The 27,988-nt window shown below is 40.5% G+C and overlaps 1 protein-coding gene and 2 long non-coding RNA genes across 4 annotated transcripts in view; all 3 read left to right on the top strand.

The window, feature by feature from the left end:
• The first annotated feature begins 742 nt into the window (after positions 1 to 742).
• Positions 743 to 4,492, top strand: LOC139189126 (uncharacterized). Of its 2 annotated transcripts, none has more exons than XM_070807399.1 (5): positions 743 to 1,031; positions 1,123 to 1,740; positions 1,832 to 1,972; positions 2,063 to 2,223; positions 3,813 to 4,492. In XM_070807399.1, exons 1-5 carry the CDS (start codon positions 964 to 966, stop codon positions 4,100 to 4,102), a joined length of 1,278 nt encoding a protein of 425 aa, XP_070663500.1. In that variant the 5' UTR covers positions 743 to 963; the 3' UTR covers positions 4,103 to 4,492. The 2 variants fall into 2 exon arrangements, with proteins under 2 accessions (XP_070663500.1, XP_070663501.1); XM_070807400.1 differs by having other exon boundaries at positions 846 to 1,031; positions 1,835 to 1,972.
• Positions 4,493 to 9,555: 5,063 nt separating this feature from the next.
• Positions 9,556 to 9,910, top strand: LOC139189284 (uncharacterized). The gene is made up of 2 exons (XR_011573015.1): positions 9,556 to 9,679; positions 9,788 to 9,910. It is a non-coding gene; the product is annotated as an uncharacterized lncRNA (long non-coding RNA).
• A 5,802-nt stretch (positions 9,911 to 15,712) lies between these two features.
• Positions 15,713 to 27,988, top strand: part of LOC139189113 (uncharacterized) — a 35,482-nt gene continuing 23,206 nt past the window's right edge. Inside the window, exons 1-2 of the long non-coding RNA XR_011572642.1 lie at positions 15,713 to 15,849; positions 15,950 to 16,110. This is a non-coding gene — a long non-coding RNA (uncharacterized lncRNA). The remainder of the gene's footprint in view (positions 15,850 to 15,949; positions 16,111 to 27,988) is intronic.

Raw genomic sequence — 27,988 nt, 5'->3', positions numbered from 1 at the left:
ACATTCCACATCGCCTAGGGGAGTGGATCATGTAAGCCATATATGTATATTCTCATCTCTATCTAACACAAGGCTTTTTGGGAGCTCACTAGCTTCGGGTTTCATCGGAACTCCGAAATTAAGCGAGTTCGTGCGATAGCATCTCATGATGGGTGATCTACTGGGAAGTTCTAGTGTGAGTTCCCAGAAACAAAACCGTGAGGGTGTGGTTGGGGCCCAAAGCGGACAATATCGTGATACGGTGGAGTCGAGCCTAAGATGTGGTGGCGGCCCAGGCCAGGATGTGACAATTAGTGGAAAAGGACCAATGGTGAAACACATTATTAAGCTCGAGGACTAAAGAAAGTAATATAAGAGTTTAGAGACTAAAATTAAACTAGAGGTAAAATTGTGAGATCATTGCTACTTTTAAGCCTTTGTTTTATGCAAATAATCTGAGGGTTAATCCAAGAACATTGCTTCCCTGGGGTGTCCCAAAAAAAGTGAAAATTTTTCATACGCTGTCCAAAGAAAGTAAATGTCTCTGAAACACTCTCGATTTGTTAGAAATCGCTTTTGTTTAACCCACACGCCTGAAAAAAAAAAAAAAACAAAAAAACTTGTACTAGAAGTATTTTTATTATAAACACAAATTTTTATTGAAGAAATACTTTTTGAAATAACAACTCACAAATACTTCTTAATTATTCTACCAAATAAAGTATGATATATTTATATTTTTATACAACGATATATTTACATTACAACAATTTAATTCCGAATTCATTATTTTTGAAATTCAAATTTAATCCCTCTTAATTACCGCTAAAAAGATTGTGATAGTAATAAATGGGTCATTGGAAACAATCATAAGCAGCGACCCAACTGCTTCGGGCAGGTTTTTCACACGCCTGCAAAGTCAAGAAACACTGGTGTCAACCATAGTCAACTCTTCGTCTTTCTCCCCCTGAATCCGCTTTAACCATGACTGAGTTGCAGTTGCAGAGTGAGTCTGGTTCCGAGCCGGAGTTATCGGAATCGTCCATGGGAAGGTTCATCTCTCGATCAATCTCTCTGATTCTCTTGTTTCATCTTTAATGCTTAGACCTTTAAACTTATGGGTTTTCTTCTATTTACGCCCAGCACAAAGAAAAAGCATAAAAACAAGCAGGAGGTGCTTTTGTGCTGGAGCTTCCCCCAACATGGCTGGTACAAGCTCAACGTCGACGGAACTTACCGCAGCGGATCAGGGTGCATAGCAGGCGGCGGCGTGATCAGAAATCAGGACGGAGAATGGCTGCGTGGGTTTGCTGAAAATCTGGGAACGGGCAAGAAACCCATTGAGGCTGAGGTCTGGGCATTGTACAGAGGCCTGGAACTTGCCTGGAATTCTGGGTGGGTCCCAATTGAGGTGGAAACCGACTCAGCCATGGCGGTGACTCTCGTGTTCAGCCCGGTTCAGTTGTATCCGAAACACCCTCAGTTTAAGTTGATTAATAAGTGCCTGAATCAGATTACGAATAGCCAAAATCTGATTAGGAATTGCCTGAATCTGCTTGACCAAATCCAAAGCTACACTCTGCAGCATGTGTACCGGCAAAAAAACAGCGTGGCTGATTTTTTGGCCAATTTTGGGCTGACATTGGAGTTGGGGTGCCATTATTTCGATGCTCCGCCGCCTGGCTGCGAGGCTGTTCTGGTTCAGGATATCTGTAGGGTGGCTCAGCCCAGGTTTCTTCTTCCCACAGTTATAGAATGCAGGTTTGTTGCGGGTTGCACACTTATGTTTTTAGTTTTTGTTGTATGGTATTTAGTGTTACGGTGACATGTTATTGTTACTCTGAGTTTGTAGAAGAGTAAAGAAATTGGAGGAACTGAATATTCACAAGGATGATGCTGCATCTGTGACATTCACATGGAAAATTGACAATTTCTCTAAGTTAAATGCCGTCAAGCATTTCTCTGATGTCTACGTCATCGGTTGTTTTGAATGGTATTTTATTGTCTCGTACCATCCACAAGCTTAAATTTTTCTTTTTGCATTGTGCTATTTATGGTTTTCCACCTGTCTTGGTTCTATCAGGCGAATCCTTATGTATCCACGTGGGAAGAAAACCGTAGGCTACTTGTCAGTCTATCTGGATGTTACTGGTTCTTCAACATTGCCAAAAGGGTGGGCTAGATATGCGCACTTCAGCTTGAGTGTCGTCAATCAACTTCAGAGCAGCAAGTCAATAACAAAGGGTACGTTGTTTTTATGTTCCTGTTGCTTATTTCACATTCATCCTTGTTTTTGTCTCTTGCCATGTTAGTTTATAATTTGTAGGGTAAAGCTAAATTATCGAAGGGAACTAGTCGTTGCTGTGTCCTGTCATGGAGGTTTTTCTTTGATTTAGTCTCACGCTTACTATCAATGCCCGACTGCCTTCTCGACTTTTTATTGAACTTTACTATATATGGAACTGAAAGTAGATAAACGAAAGGCAATAGGTAATTTTGTATCTCTCGTTCAAAAGATTAATTAGGTTTAGCACGGAAGTAGTATGCTAGCAATACTTTCCACTATTGGGAGATCTCCCTTGAAGAAAATCATAGAACTTGAGGAACATCTTATTGTTCAATATTATTTTTGCTGTATTTCGGGTCGCCCTTTAGGAAACATTCAAATGGTAATTTCCCCGGGTCCTGAAGACAATTAAGGTCATGTTCTCTTTCTTTATTCTCCCTTCATTTCCTCAGAATATCCAGGAACCGTCAAATATTACTGCTAGGTTTCGTATTATTCTATTTTCTCTACTAAATGTGAAACTTCAATGTGTTATCACTGCTTGGATTTCCAGTTTGGAGTCTGAAAATTATATCTTATATTTAACGACCTCTGACAACGGAAGCTTGTTTTCCTTTTAACTGTAAAAAATTAAACCAAATTTCTATGTCTGCATTTCTGGCTGGTTGGCTTAGACCCTTTGAAAATGAAAAGGGCGTGCATGAGCCATGATTGTTTAATTAACATGGTGCAGCTGAAGGTTGAGATGCTGGATATCTTTCTTCTGCTAAATACTCAATTGCAAATATACCTTATCTGCAGCATGGTTGATAGTTTACCTGCTATTAATTAGTATAGTAAATCACCTAGGAGTGACAGTATAACTTTTCATGTCTAAAATGGTGATTACCGTTGAAAGCCCAACTGTTCAAATTTACTTGAAGTTATGGCAATTGAGTATTTAGCTTCTATTTAGTAAATATTCCTGTGATAAAACCCGTTTAGTTTAAGGTAGGGATAGATTTTCATCCTTGGAGAATATGGTTTTTTCATTGAAATCAAGTTTTACAATGAGTTTTGACTTTGGCCCTTTGTTTAGGTACATTACCACATATTACTAAATCAATATTGAATCTTACACCCCAATTTATTGAAAATAATATCTTTTTACCGATTTGGGTAGTCTGGCCTCAAATGTTAGCTAAAGGTGAGGTGAGTATGTACTTGGGTTTGCTCTGCACAACGTTTGTTTTTGGAATATAATTATAGGCAACCAGTGTGTTTGTTAAGCAGTTGAAATAAGTAGCTAAAATAGATAGTTAAATTCTGGACCTTCAATCTCTTTCTGCGGGATTGAAGCAATTGAAATTCGATTGTTTTGACCTTGAGTCTTACATTCGCTGATCGTGGAAGTCTTTTATTCTTGGATCTAATGCTCTAGGACTAACTGTTTTTGTTTCCGTTACTTATTTTTAAGTACTCTATGTAACGAGCTACCCCTTATTTTTATTTCTATATTAGAAATTGTTATGCTTCTATTGTGATCATGAATATTTGGACTTTGCAGATGCTGGACATGTTTTCACTAAAAGGGAAAGTGAATCGGGCTTCGCGTCTTTAATTCCTCTAAGCGAGTTTTACAACGACCGTGAAGGATATCTTGTGAATGACATGTGTATAATTGAGGCCAAGGTTGTAGTCCATAAGTCTGAAATTAAGCTTTTAGAAGACCAAAAAGGTTGTAAAGCTGCACTTGTTCTAGGGGGCTGCCTACCACAGGATGCACCAAGTTCCAAGCAGGTTTGCACCGAGCCTACTGATAGCCCTCTTAACGGTCCCATTGTCAAGGACCATTAGGATGCGTCCTCCACACCAGTTTAGGTAAAATAAGGAAAGCTTTTGTTCCACTGCGCGATGAAGTTTGTTCGTGTCATCCTTCCCCTATTGAATTCCGAGAGAAGAGAAGCTGCGTGTCTACTGAGTCGGTAAAGAGAAGCTGCAAGGTTATCGTCAATGAAGGAATGTGCGATCAACTTGTTCTAAATTTGTGTTAAAATTAGTATACGCCATCGAGGCGACGACCAAGAATAAGGATGCCTTCTTTGGACCATGTATAAAGTATATATTAGCCTTGCCGTGAGTGACAAGCAAAATCAGATAGTTCTTGTCAATCACGGAGAAGTAGAAATCGGAATACTTTCGCTCTCTGTTGTGTCAAATAAATGGGAAGTCAAGAAATTGAAATAATTTCAATGCCCATGGAGAGAACGTCAAGAAGCAAAAGAATTTGACTACTCAAATTCGACCTATTATTTACACAAGTGTCAAATAAATACCGATTAACCTCATTGGTTCAAATGATAGGCATTCTTGAGAAAAATAAGGCTTTTCTCGGATGAAATGGAAATTTGATTCATGTTACAACATAAAGGTTTTTCATTTTATAGCCAAAAAGATATGTGGCCATGAAACTTGGATTAAGGGGAACATAATCGATTGAGCGGTAGAGTTGTGTTTCTGACTTTCTTCCATATTTTGGACCTTAGTTCTATGGAACAATCATGAGAAATCCAAAAGCATCCAGCTAAAATGGAACTTTGTGGAAAGACAATTATGCCATTGCCATTTCTATACCGTGAATGTACCGATTGGAGCTGTTTACTGTCTTCGACGTGCACGTATGTTTTTTTTTGTGTTTTTTTTTTCCGAGATATGCAGTTTCTATTTCGTCTAACACTTTAAATTTGTCAAATTTTATGAGTAATTTTTTTTTTAGTACATCGATATTTTTACACTAAGAAGAGAAAGAGTTTGGCTAAGCCATATAATGAGCAGCCTAATTTATAAGAGATACAGATGTCTACTTTATCTAGCATCTCACATCTGTCTAATTATAAGAGTAAGTCCGTTTATTATTAAGTTTGTCGTGAACGCACTAAATGAAGCTATATCTACTATCTTGGACTCCCACATGCATCTTTCATAGGAGATACACATGTCTGACACATTATACGAGTAACTAAATTGCCAATTTTTTTTTGTCGCAAATGCTTTCTACTTGGTCTGACACCTTACAAGTCTGAGGGCTCGTTTGGAGCATTCGTCTTCACCTTTTGTGGGAGACATTATCTATATACTAAAACTCAGTTAGGACGACACTATTTTTCACTGTTCGTAAACAGTGAAATGGTGGAAATACCCTTTGTTTCTTCTCACTCCCATGTTCTGTTGTTGGCTTGGTACAGCAAAATTTCGGTTTTACCCATTTTGGCCATGCGTCACTCATCGTTTAACCCTCTGTTTTTTGTCTTTTCTTGATCCTTCTTTCGGCTTCCGCTTCTTTCATTTTTGGCTACGCGTCGATCATCATCAAAGGTTCCCTAGGACTTTCTTCCCGACTTTTCCTTCCGTTTCCATTTCTTTCTCTACGATCTTCTCTTCTCGCCTCTCCTCATCTGTCACTCTTCCTCTGATTTGTATCCTCCACTGAAACGTCGGAGACCGAAGCTTAAATATGGTTCTTGACACTGTTTGGACCTCGCAGGCTCGCACGTTCTCTCTCTCTCTTGACTTCTATTTGGCTTCTGTGGTGGCATTCTGAGATCTGGTGGTGGGATCTGACTATCAATGTGAGTTTTTTCATCTGGGTTTTGCCTCATTGTGGATGATTTTTTCCTTTTGCTATGAAATTTGATTCGAATTTTCGAAAAGTTTGATGCTTGATGTAAATCTGCATCTGGGTTTTGTGTGGTAGATTGACTTAACCTCTCATATTGTGAAGGTTTTCTTGGCGTTAAAGGTATGTATTTTTCTGTATTGTTAGATTTTCTGTGTAGTAAATTGAACCCGGTTTGTAAAAATTTCAAAAGTTTGATGGATTAGGAATAAATTTTAAATCTTTGTCATGGTTTGATATACAAATGGATGATCATGATTAATTTTTGGGTTTAATTTAGCTATTGATGATTATGTGATATGTGCCTGTTATGTTTTTCTTATCTTGATTATATTTGATTGAGGTCATGATGATTTATGGGTATTTTTAAATATGATCCAAGTCTGAGCATTCTGGTTAGCAGGCCCGCTTAGTTGAATCAGCTAAGTTTCATGTTTGACATCGACGTACTGCTTCCCACTGCCTTTGGTATGTTTTCTGTTAGTTCATAACTCATTTGAGTGTGTTTGTGCACTTGAATGCATGCATGTGTACCTAGATGCCCGAGAGATCATTTTTTAAATTGAATTCAATTGGATAAATTTTTTAATCGAAAACCTGGGTACCTAGATGCTCTAAAGATCATTTCAGTCATCGATATAGTACTGTTGTAATTTAGTAGTTGTGCAGTTCGAGAATTGATGTGCAGTTGTTTGTGGAATTCAAACATTTTATAGGTTACCGCATTCACATCTCATAAAGAGATATTGACATAGATAAATGCAGTAGATTAATGTGACCATCTAAAAATCTGCACTGCATTCTATCACAACTCATTTTAATAACATTTATAATCTCATTTGTCATGCTAAAATTTTGGGCCTCCTTCTTTTAAATTTTTCTGCGTACCGAGTGTCAACATTGTTGATAATGTCATTGTTTACAATTCACAATCAGTGGATAGAACCTAGGGAAAGAGTGAAAGAGTATGCAAGTATTTCCTCTGTTTTGGGTGAGTCTCAATTAACTAGTGCATATAGTTTGCTTCATTCTATCACTACTCATTCTAATAACATTTATAATATCATCTGTCATACTAAAAATTTGGGCCTCTTTCTGTTAATTTTTTTTGCGTACCGAGGGTAAACATTGTTGATAATGTTGTTGTTTACAATTCACAGTCAGTAGACAGAACTTAGGGAAAGAGTGCAAGAGTATGTAGGTATTTCCTCTGTTTTGCATGAGTCTCAATTGCCCAGTGCACCTATATTTGATAATAAAATTTAATACATAATTTGAATGGATCAAAGATCTTTTATTGTTGAAATGTTTGATTGAAGCTTTTAGACTCAATCAAATAACTGTTTATAAGAGATTAAGACACATGTAGGACCTATTGTAAAAGAAAAATAAACAAAGGTGAAATCATTGCTACAACTATAATTTGGTTTTGTCATTTATAAATGATATTCCTTGATAATTATCAAATAAAACTTAATTTTGACATGTCTACCACTTGCATTGTACTGAAATGTCTTTAATCTTTCACTTTTATACCGCTACTTCAATGTTTTCTAATGTAGATCCATGTGGCGTTTAGGAAACCAGAGCTTATGAGGTTTGAATATTTTCCATTTTTTAGCTTAGTTTTGGGTAGGGAATTTTGATGAATTTATGTTTTTTTTTTCCCTCTATTTTTCGGTGTTTTCATGCGGCTGGAGCTGAATATGGAGAAGGTTTTGAGACTTCTAGACCTATTGGACCTCTCAAGGTTTATGTGGTAAGGAATTTATGGAGTTTTATGTATGGTAGTGAAATTGTTTCTGTGTTATGTTGAATTTATGTTTGTCACATCCCGGCTCGGGCCCCCACCACATCCCGGGCTTGACTCCACCGTAGCACGATATTGTCCGCTTTGGGCCCCACCACACCCTCACGGTTTTGTTTCTGGGAACTCACACAAGAACTTCCCAGTGGGTCACCCATCCTGGGATTGCTCTCGTGCGGTCTCGCTTAACTTCGGAGTTCTTACAGAACCCGAAGCCAGTGAGCTCCCAAAAGGCCTCGTGTTAGGTAGAGATGAGAATATACATATAAGGCTTATAGGATCCACCCCCCTTAGGGGCCCGATGTCCTCGTCGGCATACTTCCAGCCAGAGATTGACTCTGATACCAAATTGTCACATCCCAACTTGGGCCCTCATCACATCCTGGGCTCGACTCCACCGTAGCACGATATTGTCCGCTTTGGGCCCTGACCATGCCCTCACGGTTTTGTTTCTGGGAACTCACACGAGAACTTCCCAGTGGGTCACCCATCTTGGGATTGCTCTCTCGTGATCTCGCTTAACTTTGGAGTTTTTATGGAACCCGAAGCCAGTGAGCTTCCAAAAGGTCTCTTGCTAGGTAGAGATGGGAATATACATATAAGGCTTACATGTTCCACTCCCCTGGACGATGTGGTATCTTACAATGTTGTTATGAGTTACTGTTGTTGATTTTTACTCTTGAGTTGGATTTTTGAATGACAGACTGCAAGGAGATTTTAATAAACTGATACGATATGCCATGAAACTGGATGTAGCTTATGGTCGTATAATCTCTTTTGACAATTTCGTGGTAAACTCATTAGTTATGTGTTCCAGGTTTTGATGCCTAGAGGAATATCGTAGCTATCACGCTTTAACTGTGCAATTATTCAAATATATCTAAATGCTTATCAGTGAGTTTTTCCGGCAAGTGTTTTCGAGTTTTTCAGTGAATTTCTCTATCTTCATTTTATTTTTTAAGTTGCATGTAATAGTTTATGGTCAATGTGATTAGATCGTGTAGGAAGACTAGCAAGTAGCAATGATGATTCTATTTAAGTTAGTTACTCTTCTTATTGCAGACAAAACCATTGGGATAATAACCTTGCATTTACATTCTTTTGAAGCAATCCACATGTCCATATTGGTAAGCATCATTTTCCTATTTTTCTTTTATTATATATTTAATCAAATTGTAGTATTTTAACCAACAATTTGTTACTATAAAGGAATTAGCTTCATTTATTCAAAGCCTAATTAGTTAATTTATAAATTTATCTTTGTAAAGTTTTCATGCTTGGATTTTAAATATCTTAGCAATTACCTCAAAATCTCTAATAAATTTACCCTTTTTTTTGTTGAAAATTTTGGGTCATTGGAGAAAGAGGAAGAGTTTAGAGATCCCATCAGAGACTGTAACTAAACTGAAACCAAATCCCCACCAAGAAGGTCAATTTTATTTATAGACTTTCAGCGACACTTCCATTGCAATACCTTGTCTCAACTTCCCCCAGACTGTTAAGTTTTGTTGCTTCTCCTTCTCCTTCATTTATTCCTGTAATTTTTCATGTTTTACAAATTATTTGAATTTTGAATATTTGATTTTTGTTTCATTATGTATTGGGGTTTGTTTGATTAATGTGTTTTGTTGTGTTGTGTGAAATTTCATTCTTTGTTTTGGTGTGTTTTATTGGATATGTCAGAGTTATACAAATGCATGAACAACACATTACAATTTTGCGTTTAAAAGATGTCCAGTTTATGATGTTTTTGAGTTTTTCAGCTACTTTGTTTTTTATTTTCAACCCAAATAATAAAGCTGCACTATGTTGTTGCCTCTTTTCTGTATGCATTTTTCCGTGCACGCTTCATGCCGGAAGAAGAACGAGCAAGCCACTTTCTTGGAGGATTTGAAGGATCACATTGATGATTTTGTTAATGCATACTTGCTTCATGACCACTGTGCAAAAGGTTTGTTCTCCTTTCACATTTAATACTTATATGCATGTCTGCAAATGTTTTTATTGTTCAATCAGTTTGCTTCAAATTTTGATTAGGTAATTTTGCATTCGTTTTTAGTTTTTTGGAATGTCAAAGAGTTGTCGCAGAGATGAGCAATGATACCAAGGAAGTTGGAGCGAATTACCTATGTAAAGTAACAAAATAAGAATTTTTTTGCAGCAAATAAAAATCTTTCCTATCCTGAGATATTTTTATTTAGATTAATTAATGTTATTCCAACATATATTATTAGTTCAAATTCATATATTGCATCCGATTTCTATCCCGCAGCAATGCGCGGGCATTACTATCTAGTGCAAACCTATTTTTCAAGATTAAACTCCAATCTTCTCTGGATTAAAATAGAAAAAGAAAACTCAATAAATGGTAATCCTATTCCATTATTCAATCACCATTAAAATTAGGATCTGATGCCTATATGAAGGCTTATCCTGGAGTTGTGATTCAAATTCGTTCACGATCTTTTAAAAATCTTTGGAGGTTTTGTCTATTTTTGGTGGATTCCGAATTGCTCAATGCCCGTTTTGCGCTGGGTTAACTTTATGATCAAAAGCACTTATTTCAACAACAATAAAAAGAAAAAAACACTAAAAAATTTCTCTCCTGTGTGAGAGTCCCTCCGCTGTGAGGTTTCGTTCTTTATTGCAAGCTTTTCTCTGCTTCCTTTATTCAGATCCGGTCTCCAACAACCATTCAGGTCTCTTTACTATCCCAACAACCAGCCATCTCATTAATCTCTTCCCTAGTTCGATCCTGTTCCCACCAAACTATACCCTGCTACGTTTTGTATCCAAACCCTTATTCCCCTAGATCTACTGTCTCTGGCCTTTTTCAGAACCTCCCTCTTGTCATTTCTTTCCCTTTCTTGTCAGATCTGTGGAAGCTGGTGCGAATTGAATCTATGGCAAGCTTCAAAGAATACGGATACCCATCTACCAGGAAAAAAGGCACAAAGAGAATTAAAGAGATGGGCAGATCGCTCTCTCACAGTATGGATCCCTGCATTAAATACAAACAGCCAAATCCAAGTAGGCAACCAAAGTTTAAACTACCTCTGTTATTTACTCTAACCATGGAAAGGGTCAACTACCCAGGAACAACTAAATCTCGTATTAATGGTAAGAGTTTGGGGAAGGTGTCGAACTCAAATCTGTTGATGGCTCTTTCAATAATCATCTGGAAATTAACCCAAACCAGGAAGAAGATGGCAGAGGTAGAGATAGAGGATTTGGTTGTTCATCTGAAGAAGAATATAGAGCTGTCCACATTGGAACATGGAGTCAAGCTGGTGGGTAACGTTATGGCAAATAAAACCTTGAATAAATGGGGGACTAGAAACATCCTTAGATCTTCATGGAGTGAGTTCGGCGACATAGATATCAAATGGGTAAAAGGCAACACATTCATCATCACCACGAAAGACAAATCCACTGCTATGAAGATTTTAGATCAAGCTCCTTGGGCAGTGATGAAACAAAACTTTGTAGTCCAAAGGTGGCCACATGAGCTTGCCTTGGAGGAAATTAAGATGAATATTATGTCCTTCTGGGTTTAAATCAGGGGTATTCTGCCTAATATGAACTCAGTTGAAAATCTAAGGTGCCTAGCATCCAAGATTGGGGAAGTGGTGGATACGAAAGATCCGGCAAGGGCTAGAGGATTTTTTAGAGCGAAAGTTGCCATTGATACGGCAAAACCCCTCATTTCAGGGTGTTGGCTGCGAAGACACAACAATAATGAATCTTGGATCGAATTCAGGTATGAGAGACTACAAGACTTTTGTTATAAATGCAGGAAGATCGGTCATGCTAATTTGGAATGTACGTTTGAAGGGACGAAGGGAGGCATGACATGGTACGGGGAATGGACAAAAGCACCTCTTGTAAGGGATCACATCAAACCTCTAAAACAACTAGCCACTACCTCGGCAGAAAGAAGGTTGACGGGGACTACTAGAAAGGGAACCATAAATCATCCTCCTTATCAAAATATGGTTGGTGTAGGAGAGTCAAGTGGAAAAGAAGGTATGGGGGCGAAAGATCAGAGTACACCAAGTGGGAATAAGGTGCTGGAATGTCACAGAATTATAGCGACCCAAAAGGAGAAGGTAGTCGTTGTAAAAGAAGAAAGAAATGGTAGCACCATTACTGCCTCTTTGGAGGAGACGAGAGAAATAAAAGAGAGTTGGAAACCAAGCTAGACGAGGAGTTTCTTTTTCCTCAGAAAAGAACCAAAATGGCAGTGAAAGAAATACTCTCATCCAGATGCGGTGGCGGCTGGCCCTCAACAGACGCAGAACAACCATGATACACCTCTTTTGGAATTGTCGTGATCTTGGGTTGGACACGGTAGTTCGTTCCCTAAATGGGCAAATTAGGGAACATAGACCCTCTATGATCTTTCTATCTGAAACAAAGATGAAAGATCACAGAATAGCTGGGGTGAGAAAACGCATAGGATACACTAATGGTTTTGATGTTTCACCCGTTGGTAGAGCGGGAGGTCTGAGTCTCTGGTGGGATGATTCTATACAGGTTGTTGTGAATGATTCTTCTTGGCATTATATTGATGCTACTTGTAACATAGTGGATTCACAATTTAACTTTCATTTTACCGGTGTTTATGGGACGTCATATCGAGCGGAAAATGAGGTGTTTTGGAGAAATATGGTCCAGATTTTTAGCCCAGATAGTACTCCCTAGATCTGTGGGGGAGACTTTAATGAATTTATGTGGAGTCATGAAAAAGTGGGAGGAGCTGAAGTGCCCTATAACAGACCAAGATACTTGGAGGAATTTATGCACAAAACAGATCTCATTGACTTGGGGGTGTAAAGGCCAAAATTTTACATGGAGGGGAAATAGAAATGGGTAGTTGGTAGAAGCTTGTCTTGATAGATGTCTGGTTAATATGAATTGGCAATCGTGTTGGCCAAATACTTTGGTCATGAATAACACTACTCTTGGTTCTGACCACAGTCCGGTTCTGATGAAATGCGGAGCACAACCGGGAAGGAAAAAAAAGAGGTTCCACTTTGAAGTTTTTTGGACGAAGGATGGGGAGTGCAAAGATATAGTTCAAAAAACGTGGACCAATGGAAGAGAAAGAGGCCTTATTGACAGATGGAACTTTAAACTTAATCTATGCTGTAACAAACTTATCAGATGGAGCAATGACAAATTCAGGAAGCGTGGAAAACAAATAGGAGAGATGATGACCCATCTGGAAAATCTTCAACAAAACTGGAGGGAGAATGTGAAAGAGATTTCTGAGGTTTCAAAAGTTGTGGACAACCTTCGGCAGCAAGAGGAAAGCTACTGGTTACAACGTTCTCAGGTCCAATGGTTAAAGGAAGGGGATGTTAATACAAAGTTCTTTCATCAATCTACCTTGAATAGAAGAAGATGGAATAGTGTGGTTTCTCTAAAAAATAACAATGGGGTTATGGTTGACAACCCGAGCCTTGTGAGGAAATTGGTGGATGACCACTTTGTGAATCTGTATACTTCTTCAGGGTAACGTGATTGGGGGGATGTCCTGGGCTGCATTATTCCAAAAGTCATTGATGAAATGAATGCTGCCCTTTCAGGTTCGGTTTTTGTTGAAGAAGTAAAAGTTGCGGCTTTGAATGCTCCAGGCCCTGATGGTTTTCCTGGAATTTTTTATCAGTCTCATTGGGATATCCTAGCAGCAGATGTGAACAATTTTATTGAGGTTTTAATGCACGGGTTGGAGGAGCCTAAGCGTTTCAACGCAACTCATTTGGTATTGATTCCAAAAACTTAAAACCCGGAGTCCGTGTCTCAATTCAGGCCTATAAGTTTATGTAATTACTCCTACAAGGTGCTCTTCAAGGTACTTGCCAACCGCCTTAAGGTGCGTATTCCGGAGTTAATTTCTTCGACCCAGAATGCTTTCGTTGCTGGAAGATTAATTCAAGACAATATTGGCATAGCTCATGAGGTGTTCCACTTTCTAAAAACAAAGAAAACCAGGAAAAAGTTTGAACTAGCTGTCAAATTGGATATGCAAAAAGCCTATGATAGGGTTGAATGAGATTTCCTCTTGGCAGTAATGGAGAAATTGGGTTTTGATTCTAGATGGCGAAACTTGATTTTGGGATGCATTTCCTCGATTAATTTTGCTACCTCCTCAATGGTCAACCGGGTTCCAAATTTGCCCCTTCCCGTGGGCTTCGTCAAGGTGATCCACTTTTCCCTTATCTTTTCCTTTTTGTTAGTGAGGTCCTTTCTCTGCTTATTCAAAAGAAAAGTGAAAGGAATAGGATAAAGGGCGTTTAGATAAGCCTTTATGGGCCATCCATTTCTCACATTCTCTTTGCAGATGACACTCTCATTTTCCTCAAAGCAGAGGTGATAAATTGCAGGAACTTAATTAAGGTGATTGATGATGATTGTGTAGCTTTTGGGCAACAAGTCAATAAGGCAAAGTCAAGTGTTTTCTTTGGTGCTAATGTGCCGGACTCATTATCTGATCATCTGAGTGCTATTCTGGGAATGGAGAAAGTTGGGGATCCGGGGGTTTACCTTGGGATGTCGGCAATTTGGGGTCGTTCCAAAAAATGTGGCCTTCTTATGTGAAAGGGAGACTTATGGAAAAATTGAAAGGTTGGAAAAAGTCTTCTCTATCTCAAGCCGGAAGAGAAGTCCTCATTAAGGCGGTGGCGTAGGCCATCCCTGCTTATTCGATGAATCTATTCAAATTTTGTAAGTCGCTGTGCAAGGAAATGGATGCCATAATATCTAATTTCTTGTGGGGCCAAAAGGAGGGGAAAACCGTATTCACTGGGTATCAAGAGAGCTTTTGGGCCGATCTAAGAAGGAGGGAGGATTAGGTTTGAGGAATTTTGAGGCCTTTAACGATGCTTTGTTGACTAAATAGTGTTGGCGATTGATTACTGAACCAAATTCCTTATGGGCGAGAGTGATTAAGGGTCGGTACTTCCCGAATAACTCATTCCTAGATGCGAAATTAGGGGAGGAGAGCTTTATGGGCTTGGTCAAGCTTGTTGGTTGGAAGGGGTTTGCTAATAGGGGGCACACTGGAAGATAATGAATGGTGAGTGTGTCTAGGTTTGGATTGATAGGTGGCTCCCAGACATTCCCTTAGGTAAACCTTTCCCCTTAGGCACGGTTCAGGTCTCTAAGAACTTAACTGTGAACTCACTAATATGCCCGGAAATTGGGGAGTGGGATATTGAATTTTTGAAACCCTTCTTGGTGGTTGAGGATTATAATGCAATCTTGGAGACCCATATTGGTGAAAAGACGTTAATGGATAGACTCGTGTGGCCTCATGATAAAAAAAAGGTTGCATACGGTTAAATCTAGATACCCTTGGGCTCATGATTGAGTGTTATTTCAAGTTCACAGGTCGAATATTATCCCTGCATCTTTATGGATGTTTATATGGTAGCTAAAGGTTCCTCCCAAGATTAGATGTTTCTTGTGGAAGACCCTGAACGGTGCATTGGCAACAATGGCGAACTTGTATTAGCATCGTTCCTCTTCATCGCCTCTTTGCCCCATTTGTTGTGTTCGGGACGAGTCTATCACACACCTTCTTCTTGAATGCTCAGTTTATGTTGATTAGGAACTACCATCAAATGATTAGGAATTGCCAGAATCTGCTTACCCAAATCTGGAACTACTTCGTGTAGCATGTGTACCGGCAAAAAAACAGTGGTTGATTTTTTGGCCACTTTCAGCCTTACTTTGGAGCCAGGGTGCCATTATTTCGATGCCCCCCCCCCCCGCCTGGCTGCGAGGCGGTTTTGGTTTAGGATATATGTAGGGTGGCTCAGCCTAGGTTTCTTACTCCCACGGTTATAGAGTACAGGTTTGTTGTGGGTTGCATGCTTGTGTTTTTGGGCCTTCTGTAAACTAGTTTCTGTTGGGTTGTATTTGGTGTTATGGTGACATGCTATTGTTACTTATTTGTGGGTTTTGAGTTTGTAGAAGAGTAAAGAAATTGGAGGAACTGAATACTCACCAGAAGAAAGCTGCATCTGCGACATTCACATGGAAATTTGACAACTTCACTAAGTTGGATGCCATCAAGCATTACTCTGGTGCCTTTGTCATCGGTTGTTTTGAATGGTATTTTAGTGTCTCCTACCATCCACAAGCTTAAATTTTGTTTTTATTTTTCATTTGTGATGTTTATGGTTTTCTGACTTGTCTTGGTTGGTTCCGTCAGGTGAATCCTTGTGTATCCAAGGGGGAACAACAACATAGGCTACTTATCGCTATATCTGGACGTTACAGGTTCTTCAACATTGCCACAAGGGTGGGCTAGACATGTGCGATTCAGCTTGACTGTCATCAATCAACAACAAAGCAGCAAGTCAATAACAAATGGTACTTTCCTGTTGCTTAGTTCATGTTTATCCTTGTCCTTGCCTCTTGCATGTCATTCTATAACCTTTATGGGAAAGCTAATTTGTCAAAGGGAACTCGTGGTTATATTATCCTTTTATGAACATTTTTGTTTAATTCAGTCTCACACTTCTGCAAGGGAACAATTATCATAATGTTTACAAGTCATTGCCTGAATGCCTTCTCAACTCTTCATTGAACTTTACCATAAAACATACTAAAAGGGGATGAACGAAAGGCAATGTGCTAATTTGTTTCTCTTGTTTTATGTACAAAATTAAAGAATAATTAGAATTTGACGGAAGTAGAATGCTAACAATATTTCCCAATATAGGGAGAGATCTCCTTTGAAAGTAGTAGAACTTGCACAATATCTTATTGTTCAGTATGATTTTTGTTTTATTCTGGGTTGCCTTTTAGGAAACATTCAAATGGTAATATCTGCTATGTTTTTTTTTTTTTTTGAGTCTCTCTCCTCTAAAAAAACAAGCAACAACAACAACAACAACAACAAAGCCTTTTTCCACTAAGTGGGGTCGGCTATATATGAATCCTAGAACGCCATTGCGCTCGATTATGTGTCATGTCCTCCGTTAGATCCAAGTACTCTAAGTCTTTTCTTAGGGTCTCTTCCAAAGTATTCCTAGGTCTTCCTCTACCCCTTCGACCCTGAACCTTTATCCCGTAGTCACATCTTTGAACCAGAGCGTCAGTAAGCCTTCTTTGCACATGTCCAAGCCCATTTTGTGTACGTGTTGATGCTTCACCGCCCAATATTCTGTGCCATACAGCATCGCCGGCCTTATTGCCGTCTTATAAAATTTTCCCTTGAGCTTCAGTGGCCTACGACGGTCACACAACACGCCGGATGCACTCTTCCACTTCATCAATCCAGCTTGTATTCTATGGTTAAGATCTCCATCTAATTCTCCGTTCTTTTGCAAGATATATCCTAAGTAGCAAAAACGGTCGCTCTTTGGTATTTCCTGATCTCCGATCCTCACCCCTAACTCATTTTGGCCTCCATTTGCACTGAACTTGCACTCCATATATTCTGTCTTTGATTGGCTTAGGCGAAGATCTTTAGATTTTAACACTTCTCTCTGATAGGAGCATATTTATGCGACTTAGTTGGCTTGTTCTTGTGCATTTATGTCGTGTTTCCTTAGTTATTTTAATGTTTAAAGTCATTTTCGTGTGTTTTCAGACTCTAAGTACAAAGTATGCAAGAAGATGCATTTTGGAGGCCTTTGGAGCATGTTTCGGGCTTGGAATGGATAGCAAATGCATGGGCCAAGTGGATGGACGAATTTGAGAACTAAAGAGGCCAAGAATATGAAGAATTATGGTCCAAAAGATGAAGAAAACAGCCCAAAAATCTGTCACCCCAACTTGCATTCCTTGCCATGCAAACCACATAGAATTCCCTTTGGATTCCATGCCATGCTTGATCACTCTTGTCCCCTACATAATTTCTAATTTCATGCTTCAATTCATTTAATTATTACACTCAATTGCTTGATACCTCTTGTTCCCTTCACTCATTAGATTTTAGACAACATTTACATCCATTACATGCACCAATTGATGCTCCATCATTCACATTTGGAATCCCATGCCTTGTGTACCACATGTTGCTGCACCTTTGACCCATTTATTGACACATTTTCACCTCCCTTTCCATCTCTATGCAATGTACACAATCATTCATGCTCCCTAGCTTCAAGACCACTCCATTTTACCCTTCACACTTTGCATCATCACTTCATTTTCACCCTTGGACCATTGCACACCACACACTCAAATTACCATGCATTTCATCCTTAACCTAACCTGATTTTCTAAGGTTTTTGGGGCCTATAAATACATGTTTACACCCCTTGGCCAAAGAAAAATCCCCCATATTCATCATTTTATCACAGAAATTCGTCCATACACACCCTAGGAAGCAAAACACCCAAAAAACACCATTCTAGTGACTAGAAAACATAACAGCCACTCCACCTTCTTCCACCCTCTTTGCCTAGTTCTCTACCACTCCCCAACCATCAAACACTCTTCCACTCTCACCCTAAACCCTTCCACAAAATTCCCCATCCATTCTACACCATAAATCCACCCAAAAATCTGTCCACAAGCTTCATGCCGCAACAAGGAGGAAGGGAGATCCATTGATGCACTTGCTTTCCAAGTTGGAGCATTTTAGGTGTTTTCTTTCCTTTGATTTTAATGTCTAATTTTATGTATCTTTGTATTGCAAGAATGAGGAACTAAACCCCCTTAGTTGGGGGGTGATTCGAAACCATGTACATGCTTGCAATATGATTTGATTACATTCAGTTTGTATTTCATAAGTTGCGGATTCAATTCGTTCATCTACTTGATTGATAACTTATTTGTGTATATTGATTGAGAGTGCACGCTTAGTTTTCATGCATGAATATGATGCTAGATTATGAGGGAGTTTCACCTAATAGTTACAATCTTATAATCACAAGTAGTGAAGGTCGCTTGAAAACAACAACAACAACAACAACAAAGCCTTTTCCCACTAAGTGGGGTCGGCTATATGAATCCTAGAACGCCATTGCGCTCGGTTTTGTGTCATGTCCTCCGTTAGATCCAAGTACTCTAAGCCTTTTCTTAGAGTCTCTTCCAAAGTTTTCCTAGGTCTTCCTCTACCCCTTTGGTCCTGAACCTCTGTCCCGTAGTCACATCTTTGAACCGGAGCGTCAGTCGGCCTTCTTTGCACATGTCCAAATCACCGGAACCGATTTTCTCTCATCTTTCCTTCAATTTCGGCTACTCCTACTTTACCTCGGATATCCTCATTCTCAATCTTATCCTTTCTCGTGTGCCCACACATCCCACGAAGCATCCTCATCTCTGCTACACCCATTTTGTGTACGTATTGATGTTTCACCGCCCAACATTCTGTGCCATACAACATCGCTGGCCTTATTGCCGTCTTATAAAATTTTCCCTTGAGCTTCAGTGGCCTACGACGGTCACACAACATGCTGGATGCACTCTTACACTTCATCCATCCAGCTCGTATTCTATGGTTGAGATCTTCATCTAATTCTCCGTTCTCTTGTAAGATAGATCATAGGTAGCGAAAACGGTCGCTTTTTGTGATCTTCGCTAAATTGCTCCGGTCATTAGTGTGGATAAGTATATAAATGGATAGAGATAGGAAAGCAAACACAAGATGTACGTGGTTCACCCAGATTGGCTACGTCCACGGAATAGAAGAGTTCTCATTAATTGTGAAGGGTTTACACAAGTACATAGGTTCAAGCTCTCCTTTAGTGAGTACAAGTGAATGATTTAGTACAAATGACATTAGAGTACAAATGACATTGGGAAATATTGTGGGAGAATGATCTCGTAATCACGAAACTTCTAAGTATCGGAGTGTGGTATCATCTTGACTTGCCTTATCTGTCTCATAGGTAGATGTGGCAGCTTCTCTGGAAGTACTCTTCCTCCATCCAGGGGTGGTATCTTTAACTGGTGGAGATGCACAAGGTAATGTATCAATTTCACTTGAAGCTTACTTGTAGTTTCAGGCTTGGTCAAGCGCGATACAAACCATGTAGTAGGAGTCCCCCAAGTCGCCAAGCTAGGGGATTTGCTGAAAGAGGTGACAGACAAGGTAAGCAATCAGAGCTCCGGCTGATTGTTCACCTTCTCCCCATCTTGCAGCAGCATGAAAGATAAAGAGAAGAAAAATGAGAAGAGATGATATGGGATACTTTTGCTTTTGAAGAAGTAACTTTCCACAGGCTTATTCTTGAACTGAGCTGGAGGGTTTTCTGGTTTCCTCCAGAGTACAAGGCCGACTGAAGAATTTGAGGGTCAAAACAAGTCCATCAAATCTAGAGTACGTTCGACCCTGCTGATATGGGATACTTTTGCTTTTGACAGAGTAATGGATGGATCGGCATGTGTGCTGTTACGCTTGTCTCCACATGCTTCCTTGTATCCTTCGCACTTGCCCTATCTGTTCCTCAAGCAGATGCGGTATCTTCCCTGGCAACATAAGATGTTGAAGATGAGTACTCGAGAGCAATGCCAGGTAAGTAATCAGGTAAGGGGTTCCAGGCTGTCAGTTCCTGGCTGGGAGCTTGATTTCAAGTGCTGACTGATTGCTCTCTTTCTCCTTGTCTTGCAGGTAAAAACAAGGCCAAAGGAAAAGACAGGGAAAAAGCATGATATGGGATACTCTTGCTTTTAACCCTGATGATATGAGATATTCTTGCTCTAGTATAGCTTGTTTGCAGAGGTATTATCGGGGGGAAAGAAAGCTGAATATTTCGAAAGGCTTCGTTGGGAGTGCCCTCTCAGATATGAGGAAGGGTTGAGCATTTTTGCAGGTCTGCCTGTCCGTTGGGGATGGAGGTCGACATATATAGGAGTCTCCCTAACAACAAGTAGTAATGCTATTCCTTTACCCTGCTTGGTCATAGCACGGTAGTGGGAGCTGCCAGCTTCACATGTTTTAACTCTGTCAGAGCACTTTGAAAAAGTGGTATGTGGTATCTGGCTCTCGAGATTCGGAGAACGATGCTTCTTCGATTTTTGAGAAAGCAATCATGATGGGGGTCTGGCTCTCGAGATTCGGGGAGCAGTGTCTCTTCGATTTTTGAGAAAGTAATCATGTTGGGAGTCTGGCTCTCGAGATTCGGAAGGTGGTGCCTCTTCGATTTTGGAGTAAGCAATCTTGTTGGGAGTGTTTTCTCGGATGTGAGTAAAGGTTGGGCATGTTTGCTAGTCTACCTTGCCACGAAGCACGGAGGTTGACACACAGGGACTTTCCAATTATCCAGCAGTGGTACTGTTCCTTTACCCTTGTGGGTAATAATATGGTAGCTAGACCTTCAAAATTTATGTGTCTAAACTTTGTTAGTGCTGTTTCTTTGCTATTCTTTTACCTTTCTTGGTCAGAGCGATGTAGTGGGAGCTGCAAGCTTCACGTGCTCAACTTTGGCAGAGACTTTGACAAAGTTATCTGTGGTACCCATGAGCTATTGTTGCGTGTGGGAAGTGGGTGATTGAACAGTAAGATTCATGTGCTTTCTACTTCACCAGAAGTCTTCGACAGAATGCCCATAATTTCCGCAAAGCTGAGTGTGCGTGTGACAGGTGCTGACAAGGCTAGAAAAGAAGGTGCCTCTTCGATTTCTGAGATCGGCCCTCGTGGTCTCTGAGCAGCCCAGCTTTTGAGAAAGCGAGCGCCTCTTCGATTGATTCGGAGAACGATGCCTCTTCGATTTTTGAGAAAGCAATCATGCTGGGGGTCTGGCTCTCGAGATTCGGGGAGCAGTGTCTCTTCGATTTTTGAGAAAGTAATCATGTTGGGAGTCTGGCTCTCGAGATTCGGAGGGCGGTGCCTCTTCGATTTTGGAGCAAGCAATCTTGTTGGGAGTGTTTTCTCGAATGTGAGTAAAGGTTGGGCATGTTTGCTAGTCTACCTTACCACGAAGCACAGAGGTTGACACACAGGGACTTTCCAATTATCCAGCAATGGTACTGTTCCTTTACCCTCTCTTTGATTTTTGAGAAAGTAGTCATGTTGGGAGTCTGGCTCTCGAGATTCGGAGGACGGTGCCTCTTCGATTTTGGAGCAAGCAATCTTATTGGGAGTGTTTTCTCGAATGTGAGTAAAGGTTGGGCATGTTTGCTAGTCTACCTTGCCACGAGGCACAGAGGTTGACACACAGGGACTTTCCAATTATCCAACAGTGGTACTGTTCCTTTACCCTTGTGGGTAATAATATGGTAGCTAGACCTTCAAAATTTATGGGTCTAAACTTTGTTAGTGCTGTTTCTTTGCTATTCTTTTACCCTTCTTGGTCAGAGCGATGTAGTGGGAGCTGCAAGCTTCACGTGCTCAACTTTGGCAGAGAACTTTGGCAAAGTTATCTGTGGTACCCATGAGCTATTGCTGCGTGTGGGAAGTGGGTGATTGGACAGTAAGATTCATGTGTTTTCTACTTCCCCAGAAGTCTTCGACAGAATACCCATAATTTCCGCAAAGCTGAGTGTGCGTGTGACAGGTGCTGACAAAGCTGGAAAAGTAGGTGCCTCTTCGATTTCTGAGATCGGCCCTCGTGGTCTCTGAGGAGCCCAGCTTTTGAGGAAGCGAGCGCCTCTTCGATTTCTGAGATCGGCTTTCGTGGTCTTTGAGCAGCCCAACTTTTGAGAAAGCAAACACCTCTTCGATTTATGAGATCAACCCTCGTGGTCTCTAAGCAGCCCAGCTTTTGAGAAAGCAAACGCCTCTTCGATTTCTGAGCAGGCGCCTCTTCGATGTCTGAAGCTCCGTCGAGTGCAGCTTTTTATAGGGGCTGGCATTAAGTTCCAAAGCACACTTGAATCTCCACCAGTAGAAGCTCCATTCTTGCACTTCTAAGATCTTGATTTGTCCGACCTCTTCTCTCTTCAATACCTTTGAAAATGTCTGGCCCCTCCGACCGTCGTTTTGACTTGAACCTTGTTGAAGAGGCAGCCCCGCCTTCTCCAGACAACATATGGCGCCCATCCTTCGTCTCCCCTACTGGTCCTCTTACCGTTGGGGATTCCGTGATGAAGAATGATATGACCGCTGCGGTGGTGGCCAGGAACCTTCTCACTCCCAAAGATAACATACTACTTTCCAAACGGTCTGATGAGTTAGCTGTTAAGGATTCACTGGCTCTCAGTGTTCAGTGTGCAGGTTCTGTGTCTAATATGGCCCAACGCCTATTTGCTCGAACCCGCCAAGTTGAATCATTGGCGGCCGAAGTGATGAGTCTCAAACAGGAGATTAGAGGGCTCAAGCATGAGAATAAACAGTTGCACCGGCTCGCACATGACTATGCTACCAACATGAAGAGGAAGCTTGACCAGATGAAGGAAACTGATGGTCAGGTTTTACTTGATCATCAGAGATTTGTGGGTTTGTTCCAAAGGCATTTATTGCCTTCGTCTTCTGGGGCTGTACCGCGTAATGAAGCTCCAAATGATCAACCTCTGATGCCTCCTCTTTCTAGGGTTCTGTCCAGTACTGAGGCTCCGAATGATCCCCCTCCGATGCCTTCTCTTTCTGGGGCTCTACCGACTGCTGAGACTTCTCCCAAGCAACCTTTGTGAAGGCTCCATCTTGTTTGTTTATTTTGACTCATGTATATGTACATATTTGTAGCTTATCGAGGATATCAATAAATAAGTTTTCCTTCATTTCAACGTATTGTGTTAAATACACCAAAACCTTCTTCGCTAAGTTCTTTGAATTTTCTTTTGTTGAAGCTTGTATGTTGAAGCTTTCTGAGTGGAGCATGTAGGTTGGGGTAGTGTTCCCTTAATTTTTCGAGTGAGGAAAACTTCTCGGTTGGAGACTTGGAAAATCCAAGTCACTGAGTGGGATCGGCTATATGAATCTTAGAACGCCATTGTGCTCGGTCCTGTGTCATGTCCTTCGTTAGATCCAAGTACTCTAAGTCTTTTCTTAGAGTCTCTTCCAAAGTTTTCCTAGGTCTTCCTCTACCCCTTCGGCCCTGAACCTCTGTCCCATAGTCGCATCTTCTAATCGGAGCGTCAGTAGGCCTTCTTTGCACATGTCCAAACCACCGTAACCGATTTTCTCTCATCTTTCCTTCAATTTCGGCTACTCCTACTTTACCCCGGATATCCTCATTCCTAATCTTATCCTTTCTCGTGTGCCCACACATCCAACGAAGCATCCTCATCTCCGCTACACCCATTTTGTGTACGTGTTGATGCTTCACCGCCCAACATTCTGTGCCATACAGCATCGCCGGCCTTATTGCCGTCCTATAAAATTTTCCCTTGAGCTTCAGTGGCATACGGCGGTCACACAACACGCCAGATGCACTCTTCCACTTCATCCATCCAGCTTGTATTCTATGGTTGAGATCTCCATCTAATTCTCCGTTCTTTTGCAAGATAGATCCTAGGTAACGAAAACGGTCGCTCTTTGGTATTTCTTGATCTCCGATCCTCACCCCTAACTCGTTTTGGCCTCCATCTGCACTGAACTTGCACTCCATATATTCTGTCTTTGATCGGCTTAGACGAAGACCTTTAGATTCCAACACTTCTCTCCAAAGGTTAAGCTTTACATTTACCCCTTCCTGAGTTTCATCTATCAACACTATATCGTCTGCGAAAAGCATACACCAAGGAATATCACCTTGAATATGTCCTGTTAACTCATCCATTACCAACGCAAAAAGGTAAGGACTTAAGGATGAGCCTTGATGTAATCCTACAGTTATGGGAAAGCTTTCGGTTTGTCCTTCATGAGTTCTTACGGCAGTCTTTGCTCCTTCATACATATCCTTTATAGCTTGGATATATGCTACTCGTACTCCTTTCTTCTCTAAGATCCTCCAAAGAATGTCTCTTGGGACCCTATCATACGCTTTTTCCAAATCTATAAAGACCATGTGTAAATCCTTTTTCCCATCTCTATATCTTTCCATCAATCTTCGTAAGAGATAGATTGCCTCCATGGTTGAGCGCCCTGGCATGAACCCGAATTGGTTGTCCGAAACCCGTGTCTCTTGCCTCAATCTATGCTCAATGACTCTCTCCCAGAGCTTCATTGTATGACTCATTAACTTAATACCCCTATAGTTCATGCAATTTTGTACGTCGCCCTTATTCTTGTAGATAGGCACCAAAGTGCTCGTTCGCCACTCATTTGGCATCTTCTTCGTTTTCAAAATCCTATTGAAAAGGTCAGTGAGCCATGTTATACCTGTCTCTCCCAAAACTTTCCACACTTCGATTGGTATATCGTCTGGGCCTATTGCTTTTCTATGCTTCATCTTCTTCAAAGCTACAACCACTTCTTCCTTCCGGATTCGACGATAAAAAGAGTAGTTTCTACACTCTTCTGAGTTACTCAACTCCCCTAAAGAAGCACTCCTTTCATGTCCTTCATTGAAAAGATTATGAAAATAACCTCTCCATCTGTCTTTAACCGCGTTCTCTGTAGCAAGAACCTTTCCATCCTCATCCTTGATGCACCTCACTTGGTTTAGGTCCCTTGTCTTCTTTTCCCTTGCTCTAGCTAGTTTATAGATATCCAACTCTCCTTCTTTGGTATCTAGTCGTTTATACATATCGTCGTAAGCCGCTAACTTAGCTTCTCTGACCGCTTTCTTCGCCTCTTGCTTCGCTTTTCTATACCTTTCACCATTTTCATCGGTCCTCTCCTTGTATAAGGCTTTACAACATTCCTTGTTAGCCTTCACCTTTGTTTGTACCTCCTCATTCCACCACCAAGATTCCTTTTGGTGTGGGGCAAAGCCCTTGGACTCTCCTAATACGTCTTTTGCTACTTTTCGGATACAACTAGCCATGGAATCCCACATTTGGCTAGCTTCCCCCTCTCTATCCCACACACATTGGGTGATTACCTTCTCTTTGAAAATGGCTTGTTTTTCTTCTTTTAGATTCCACCATCTAGTCCTTGGGCACTTCCAAGTCTTGTTCTTTTGTCTCCCTCTTTTGATATGTACATCCATCACCAACAAGCGATGTTGATTAGCCACGCTCTCTCCTGGTATAACTTTGCAATCCTTACAAGTTATACGATCCCCTTTCCTCATTAGAAGAAAATCTATTTGTGTTTTTGACGACCCACTCTTGTAGGTGATCACATGTTCTTCTCTCTTCTTAAAGAAGGTGTTGGCTAAGAAGAGATCATATGCCATTGCAAAATCCAAGATAGCTTCCCCATCCTCGTTTCTCTCCCCAAAACCATGGCCACCATGAAAACCTCCATAGTTGCCTGTCTCCCTGCCCACGTGTCCATTTAGATCTCCTCCTATAAATAACTTCTCTGTCTGAGCAATTCCTTGCACCAAGTCTCCAAGGTCTTCCCAAAATTTCTCCTTCGAACTCGTATCCAACCCTACTTGAGGTGCGTACGCACTAATCACATTGATAAGTTCTTGTCCTATTACAATCTTGATTGCCATGATTCTATCTCCTACCCTCTTGACATCTACAACATCTTGTGTCAAGGTCTTGTCCACAATGATGCCAACACCGTTTCTCGTTCTATTTGTGCCCGAATACCAAAGTTTAAACCCTGAGTTTTCTAGATCCTTTGCCTTACTACCAACCCACTTAGTTTCTTGTAGGCACATAATATTTATCCTTCTCCTCACCATAACTTCCACTACTTCCATAGATTTTCCCGTTAAGGTTCCTATATTCCACGTTCCTAAACGCATTTTGCTCTCTTGAACTCTACCCTTCTGTCCTAGCTTCTTCACCCTCCCCCGTCTAATAGGATCAAAGTACTTCTTTTGTGTGTCCCGTGTAAAGTTGATAGGAGCATATGCTCCCAAACAACTTTGAGTGGAGTCGTTCGAAAAGAAGTTTCTACGGCCCCCTTGCTCATTTAACACTGCATCCGGGTGCCGATGATTCTTGATTGTATCTTTATTGTGCTCATCACGTAAGGAACCTTTGAGGAATGCTTTGAATTGTTGTATGCGCTTTTCCATCCAATTCATTAACTTAAGGAGAACTTGAAGGTTAATTTAAGCGTATCTAATTAACTTGGGGTGTTGAGTTTCATAATTTATTGAAAGAACAACTGAAAATCATTTTGTTTGCAAGTGTGTCATGTGTGGAGAAGAACCTCCTAACTAGCCTTTTATCCATCATTTTCATCCAAAAACGTTTTACAATCTGTTTTGTTTTAAAGTTTCTGTTTTGTTTTCAATTTTCGTCCAAAACAAATCCCCCTTTATTTTGAAGTCTTAGATTAGTTAGAAAGTGTTTTGATTTGTGTTTCTAAGTGTTTTGATTCAAGTTTTCATCCAACTTCATCCAAGTTCTTGTTAGGTTCTCAAAACTGCCCAGAAAGTGGTTTTTAGGCAGTTTTGAGTCATTAGGTTGCAGTTTTGAGTTTTATGTTTGTTTAAGTATTTTAAAGTATAGTTTTGCATTCTTTGAGTCTAGTTTAGTGTTTTAAATTTTGTTTTTATGTTTTTAAGTCAGTTTTCAAGTGTTTAGCAATCCCTCCTAATCCCCGGCCTAGAACGATCCCTACTTACATACTTTACTACATTTGATAAAAAAAGGGTTTAATTTTGTGTGTTAACTTATTTTTCACATCAAATTTTGGCGCCGTTGCCGGGGATTAGCAACTTTTCTAATCTCTTGGATTGTTTTCTTTCGAATTATTGTATTTTGTTTAAGTTTCTGTTTAAGTTGCTGATTTGTTTTGTTTTCTTTGTTTTTAGGTACTAGTTTATGACCCGTAGCTCACAACCTGTTCGTGAGCATATCTCCGACTTTGACGGTGATTTTGAGAGGACTTTGAGAAGGAAAAAGAAATTGCAAGAGTCTAATCCTCCTAGTCCCGAGCCTGAATTAGAAGAGCAAGAAGTTGAGGTTGAAGAGAAGGCCACGACACAAGTGGGTGGAGAAGAGCAAGGTATAGCTATGGACAACCGTACGCTCAAGGAGCTTGCCGCCTCGGGTTTGGATAATGCCGCACCATTGTGTATCCAATATCCCATGGCTGCTCAAGGTAAAACCGAAGAGTTCGAGTTAAAGTCAAGTTTGCTCCACCACATTCCAAAGTTCCATGGGCTTTCCATGGAGGATCCGAACAAACATTTGAAGGAATTTGAAGTGGTGTGCTCAAGTATGACTCCGGTTACCGTTGACGGAAGTATTTTAAAGATGAAGGCTTTTCCATTCTCTTTAATGGACAAAGCCAAGGATTGGTTATACGAGTTGGCTCCCGGTACAGTTACATCTTGGGAGAGTATGAAGAGGGCGTTTCTGGAGAAGTTTTTCCCAACTTCTCGCATCATTCTTCTTT

The sequence above is a fragment of the Malus domestica genome, chromosome 11 (genome assembly GCF_042453785.1).
Source record: "Malus domestica chromosome 11, GDT2T_hap1".
NCBI classification, from domain to species: domain Eukaryota; kingdom Viridiplantae; phylum Streptophyta; class Magnoliopsida; order Rosales; family Rosaceae; genus Malus; species Malus domestica.
This window is presented reverse-complemented; position numbering and strand designations above follow the sequence as displayed.

What these genes read in the sequence shown, in the direction of transcription:
- LOC139189126 (XM_070807399.1), top strand. Translation starts at nt 964, where the DNA reads ATGACTGAGTTGCAGTTGCAGAGTGAGTCTGGTTCCGAGCCGGAGTTA. An exon ending in TCGGAATCGTCCATGGGAAG is followed by an intron (nt 1,032 to 1,122) that starts GTTCATCTCTCG and finishes ATTTACGCCCAG; the next exon opens with CACAAAGAAAAAGCATAAAA. An exon ending in GTCATCGGTTGTTTTGAATG is followed by an intron (nt 1,973 to 2,062) that starts GTATTTTATTGT and finishes TGGTTCTATCAG; the next exon opens with GCGAATCCTTATGTATCCAC.